Here is a 6,969-nt window from a genome sequence, read left to right as displayed (position 1 = left end):
ACCATTATGTTTACAACAATTAATTAGTTAACAATCAGAGCATACTTAAAAAAAACAAGATCCGTTACTTCTGATCAAATTCTCTCATCTAGACATTTTCCAGATGGTAACAATTAGTATAATGTATGTTCTTTTTATACGTTAATTGTTTTACATCCGTAGGTTAATTAGCAAGAGCGTTTCCATCATCAAAAACACGGATTACGCGCTTAATGTAATGAGATTCATTAGCATTTGAAATAAAAAGAAAGGTATATTAAGGCATTGTGTTTCATGCTGTAGAATGTAACGTACATGCAGTTGGATCAAGACGAAGTCGACTAATATCGTGCGTCCAATATTTATCATTTTTGTGTCCACGGGTCATGGTAGTAGGTGAACACAATTTCGTAATCTGTATCCATGGTGCTGCTCCCTCAATTTCATTTTCTTCACCTAAATTAGGTACAAAGTACAATCTTCATGAGTACTTTTCATTTTACGGCAAACAATTTGCACATATTGACAAAGTTGAAAAAAATAATTTGTTTCAACCATACTGTGTATGCATTATGTGCCATATTACGTCACTAATAATGGATGTCTCAAAAATCGCGCACAATTAATATCCTACGCCGTGTACGTTGTATTGTGTTCTGATAATGTTTAATGTGTAATGTATGACAAACAAAACATGATCCAGTTGAAGATCGACTGTTTCAAGAAATATGACCCAATGCAATAGGAATATGTACATCCATAAAGACAATATACCAAGCATAAGAAGATTTCACTAAGCTCCGTCTATAAAATGGCATCTTTACGTTAAAAAAGAAATATAAAACTATATAATATTTTAATTTTTGCGTTCGTACCTATCAAGCATTTGTATGCATGAAATTCACGACAGGAAATACAGGTATCTATACACTTGTCCGATAATGCAGGAAAAGCACCACAGCACACACCTGGAAACCCTAAATTCTCATCTGAAACTAAACACATTAATTTTAAGATTTAAAACAACGGTCCGTTGTTTATTAATCTTATTAGAAGGAATACAAATAATACTTTCATACCTAGCAAAAAAGATCATCTTTTCAAACGCATGCTTGCATCCGATGCTTGGGATTTACAGCGAGTACTTTAACGACAGTTTTAATTATTTTCTGTTACAATAAATCCATGATTCATACATACCTGGGACGGGATTACTAAATCTCTATGCGGCGAGTCAATACTACAACATGCACTCATACGCAAATGTTCATTTTGGAACTTTGGAAATATGAAACTTATCTATAAGTTTATTATATATATATTAGAAAGAAAATTGTACTCGATTAGTTGTTATATGTTACACAATAGCCGTCTATCGATAAAAATATGCCTGGCTAAATTTGTACATGAATGCAAATCATTGCGGCATTGTTTGGATCGAAACCATTATAATATTTGTTTAAGCATCGTAATGATAATATAAATCTAATCAAGTACTCCAATATGTATTCATTACTTCAGAATCATGGAAAACATAAATAAGAATTGTTATTAACATCAAAAGGAGTTTCATGTGGATAAATACATCCATTGCATTAGACGTTTTGATTAAATTTACCCACTCACTTCTTCATAAATTAGTTAGCTCTTTTATGTGAAACACTATCTATTAGGCAGATATACCATTAAGAGGATCAATATCTAAAGGTCTGTATACAGCTCCAAGCCAGAATGTACTGGATAAATTGAAAAGAATATGGTCTTCCACTTCCAGCCCATTGTTTCTCATTATCACTTTTGGAAGCCTGGATTCGTTGGCACTGCAGGCGCGAAATGCAGTTTCCCAATCAACTCCCATAAGAGGATTCCATACTCGAATAGCTAAAATAAGTAACGCACGCAGATAATTCCATTGTTTTCATAAATGATTTATCTGTTATTTATATGCATAGATTATTTATGAAACTATTTGCTTATGCTTGCATTTGAATGCAACCAAATAATCAAGTATTTTCAGTATTTGTGTGAGCATTTTAATCTTTCATGCTTACATCCTTGGTAAATATTGTTTATCTCATAATTGTGTTTTCTTCCAAGACTCAGGAGTACTGTAATTTTCTTTTATTTGCCAAAATGTTTGACATACAATCGTTACAAAGTATCCATAACATTTTACATTATATTTTGGGACGTAAATAAATCTCAAACATTAAAGAGTAAATGTAAACCTAATTTCAGAAAGAATATTATATTTGTCCTAAGTTTGCTATCAAATGGCGGTACGAGTAGCATATGGATGTACTGAGGCCTCAGTTTGATTTAAATGACAAGCCATCTTTCATTTGAGCATTTTGTTGCTGTTCATCGAGTTAAACAGAGTAATTATTTAGTACAGTATATATATATATATATATATATATATATATATATATATATATATATATATATATATATATATATATACATATATATTGTATCTTAAACTATTCACAAAATAAGAAGACAAACGCTATAATTGACACGGAAAGATAGAATGACTCCATGTCTAACAAATTATTACATTACTCATAGTTAACATTATGAAATCTCATTCAAACGTACACTTTATTTTTGGTCTTAACACACCGCACGCATTGTGCTTTTTGCACAGTTACGCCGTGTAACTATGAAAACAGCAATTAATGTTTCCGCATGTATTTCGCCACTAATGCAGAACAGTATGAAAGTAATAATGCCGGTAGATGGTCAACAACAACATAATATAGTTTTGAAGCAATGAACAAATATCATTAAACATATAGTCAAAAATTGATTATTTGAAGTTTTGACGTGTTTGTAAATTTGGTCTTTATTTTACGAGGATTAGTGTGGGTTGGGTGGGTGGTGGGGGAGAGAGAGCGATTAAGATTTATAACGTAGCTTTGACAATGTTTCAGCCATATCGCTACGATGTCTGCAGTGTGGCAGTTTATAGTGATGTCTAGCAAGATTTACATGTAGCATGATGTCCCATCCAGACACATTATTCTGACACAAGACCGACCAGCCCTGACACTAACCTCTTAATGATGTGCGTCTAGCGAGGCAATTGTTTTTTCCTATGTTTTCTAATTTCATGATGTTTGTGTTTGTAATAATATCATTATATATGTTTTGTATCTTATAGGTGTTGTCTAATGTTGTAATGCGCTTAGATCTTCTAAAGATTATGCGCTATACAAAAGTCCTCATTATTATTATTATTATTAGTAAGTTTTAAGTCTTTGTTATAACTCGGTCGGGGTGCGAACCCACGACCTCCCGCTTCCGAGGCGGACGCTCTAACCACTAGGCCACCGGAGCGTTCAATAGGAGAATTATTCATAACCATTGTGATATCATTTAAATATTTAATTTATTTATGATCATTGCGGCTTATTGTTGTTGTAGGAGGTAACACCATTTTTCAGCACGATATTAATGGTATCGGTGGAAAAAGAACCCCGGAAAACCCCGGAAATTACGACCGACCCATGAGAAGCTACTGGCAAGCTTTCTCACATACCCAACATTGGCTGAATCCGAGACTCGAACCTACGGAGACAGAGGTGAGATGGCAGTTTCCATAACGAAGAGCGTTTAAGATCACTCGGTCGCCCTCCCCCCATTGCGACTTATTTATCTCGTTCAATACAACATATGTAAGCACTTGTTTTACCTTGAAAACATAATAATTTATATATTATATCGGGGAAGTCGTAATTCCTTTTATATTTTTGAATATGGAATAATGACGTGTTTTTCCGATCGTCAAGAAAGTGTAAAACAACAATAAATGACGTCAGCACTCCTTACTGATATGACCATTATACTGGTGTCTTTAACCGTTAATACTATTTTGATTCTTAAATGACAATATTATGACCTTTCACTCATTCAAAATATGGGTATGTATGTGTATTGGTATATATGCCATACCGTATTATTATAGACATAGGTGTGACACTCACTAAAAAAAAAAGGTACTCCCTCCTTAGCTATTTATTTACTAGCGATTGATATATACGTTAAATACAGCTCAAATGAAGCTTTGTAAATTACTCAATTTGCAATTCTTTAACATTTCTTTACCAAGCATGATTCTTCAATCTTGCACTCTAGTAGTTACAGGCCGCTCCGGTGGCCTAGTGGTTAGAACGTCCGCCTCGGAAGCGGGGATTCGTGGGTAGAGTCATACCAAAGACTTACAAAAATGGTACTAACAGCTGCCTCGCTTGGCGCCCTGCATTATGAAGTCAGTGTTAGGACTCGTCAGCCTGGTGTCAGGATAATGTGACTGGGTGGGATGTCATGTTTCATGTATGCGGCATGATGACCCAGTACCAGGCATCACTATAAAATGCCACACTGCAGACATCGTAGCGATATGATTGAACAATTGTTAAAGATATATTACAAAACATAATCACACACACACACACGCACGCACGCACGCATGCACACACACACACTAGTATTTATATGTTTAGAATGTCATATAATGAAACATGGGCCTATTTACTGTCGAAACTGACCAAACCATGACCTAGTAATATACTATTTAACTTATGTTGATATACTTTCTATTCAAATAAATGCATGACAGGAACCTAACAAATGAGTTACAATTATAAAGGAAGAGATTGTCAAAGACACACGATTCTATCCTGAAATAATGTAGAGTCCGAATGTGTTAGAAATGTAACTAACATGCTACAGGTATAATAAATCCGAATTTGTATATGGCATGCATATTTCACAAATTCCCAGTTGGTATCAAGAACTCAATCACTGGAGGACATGTGATTTGAATAAAAGCAAGAACATGTCTTTACGTTGGAAGGAAAGATAACGTATCAAGTTTGTGCTATCTTAGAAATAAATGCTGCCCGTATACAAGTGCTAAACGAACTATATGGCTGCCAGATCATTTTCTTCAGATAAATGTTATACAATGACTTTGCAGTTCTAAGGTGTGGTATACTATATCGGATATGACAGCTTTAAGTATACCTAATGGTAATTGAGTTCAAATGTCTGTATACTGTACCGCATACAAATGTATGAAAGATATATAGAAAATCTAAAATGTGTGCATGAAATCATTACATTGAGCTGAATTAATTTCATAGGAGAAATAAAATAACCATTATTTTTAATGTACATAGATAAATACTACATGCATGTAATATATATATATATATATATATATATATATATATATATATATATATATATATATATATATATATATATATATATATCGTAGTAAATTATTTAATCCGGAAGACAAGCAAGAGGAATATGAACTTGAAGAGGGAAGGAAGAGAGAAACTATTGAATAGGAAAACTAAATAGTTTGCAATAAATAATGTGTGGATAGCATATCAAAATATATGATAATATTATCAATTCAAACAATATATTGTTATAAATTAGTTGCAGACCTTTTAGCAATCATGGTTAGGAACAAGAATATTATTAAAAGCATATTCATCAATGGATATAAAAATAAACTGGCTCAACATTCTTATGATGGATCGGATAATTCTTTATATGCCTCTGTATAAACTTTAGATGCATTTCCATCAATGTCGGGACTAATGATGAATATCAAGATAATAAAAGTTGGAAAAAGGGACAATAAAGAGTTCAGGGACAAAGATGTGTACATATGTAGAATTTAATTCGATTTCAAATTTCTCCTTATGAAGAGTTAAATTATCTGTAAATGGAGAGGATATTGTAGATATGAATTTTGAAAACAAAATTCAAGATGTACAAAAGCTGTTAGGAGAATGAAACCGAGGAAAAATAAAATTACATTTGAAAATTGTTGTTAAAAAAATCAATGGCCTTATCTAAATTGACAACGTTACCAAATCCAAGAAGACGTGTTATAAGAGAATTAAAAAGAAAGTTTTAAAATTAATGTGGAATAACGATAGTTGAACAACATTTATGAATAAGATAGAAGGTGGATTATGCATGAAACATCTATAATCTTTTGCGAAATAAAAACAACCCCAAATATGTGGCACTTATACTAATGACACCAAATGCATGACTGATTCAAGATGACTGAATGCGCATCATCTTCATGAACATATTAAAATTATTGTATACAATATCTATCTTTAATTATGTCAAATTGACAATGAGATATCAAAGTATTGTTCTATAAGGTGGTTACGTTTAATTACCTTAAATTGAAAATGTTTCTTACTTAGATCATTTGCTTATCAGTTTGATTGTGCTGAGAAAAAAGTTATAAAAAATATAATTATCGAGAAAATAGTTTTATACACCGGGAAAGAAAACAAACCTGTAACCTGCTCATTAATAATTTTGATGCTTTTGACACATATATCATAAAATTATAAACACGTCATTTTATTTAGCATCTGAAATAGGACACAATATTGTATTTCAATTCTTAAAATTATCAATGAAATGCCTATAGTTATTGATACATTTAGTCAGTCGTTTGGTAATCAGGAAATTAATTCTGCTGCTAATTGACGATGAACCTTCACCACCCTCGGCATTTTATTATATGTTATTGTTCGATTGTATTGCGCATACGATCGTTATAATAAAGCCAAACTAGTTTTGAAATGAGTAATAGAAAGGTAACATAAACAACAATTTCAGTAAAATTCAACAAATAATTTAAAAAGTGTCACATTATTTTTTAAAAATGTAAAAGAGACTGTGATTGTGATTAAATCACATGTAGTGCAACAAGTTCTATCCAACACGTTACAGTATTCCGAATTAATTCTAACGTTGAGTGTGCTGATGTACGTGTTTCTTGGCACCGTAATGATGTATCCAAATAATCTTTACATGAATTCACAATGATACCAAACTTTCAATTTAGTCCAAAAGTATTGAGCACAATAATTCAAATGAATAAATTAAAACAATGTGAAATAAAAAATGCCATTAATCAGGTATTCCCAAGCTCCT

The 6,969-nt window shown here is 32.2% G+C and overlaps 1 protein-coding gene across 1 annotated transcript; it reads right to left on the bottom strand.

The window, feature by feature from the left end:
• Positions 1-271: 271 nt before the first annotated feature.
• On the bottom strand, positions 272-2,116 carry LOC149792153 (uncharacterized). The gene is made up of 3 exons (XM_089969536.1): positions 1,663-2,116; positions 855-974; positions 272-435 (listed from the first exon to the last, which is right to left on the bottom strand). Exons 1-3 carry the CDS (start codon positions 1,835-1,837, stop codon positions 272-274), a joined length of 459 nt encoding a protein of 152 aa, XP_089825662.1. The 5' UTR covers positions 1,838-2,116.
• Positions 2,117-6,969: the final 4,853 nt, after the last annotated feature.

The sequence above is a fragment of the Sinohyriopsis cumingii genome, chromosome 9 (genome assembly GCF_028554795.1).
Source record: "Sinohyriopsis cumingii isolate HCF-2022 chromosome 9, ASM2855479v2, whole genome shotgun sequence".
NCBI classification, from domain to species: domain Eukaryota; kingdom Metazoa; phylum Mollusca; class Bivalvia; order Unionida; family Unionidae; genus Sinohyriopsis; species Sinohyriopsis cumingii.
The sequence above is the reverse complement of the archived record's forward strand: the minus strand, read 5'-3'. Positions and strand labels throughout refer to the sequence as shown.

Bases quoted from the DNA above. Each gene is read 5' to 3' on its own strand.
- LOC149792153 (XM_089969536.1), bottom strand. From the start codon at position 1,837: ATGGGAGTTGATTGGGAAACTGCATTTCGCGCCTGCAGTGCCAACGAA. The intron at 975-1,662 runs GTATATCTGCCT...TAATGTGTTTAG, and splicing joins AGATATTGATCCTCTTAATG to TTTCAGATGAGAATTTAGGG. The intron at 436-854 runs GTACGAACGCAA...TACCTAATTTAG, and splicing joins TGCATACAAATGCTTGATAG to GTGAAGAAAATGAAATTGAG.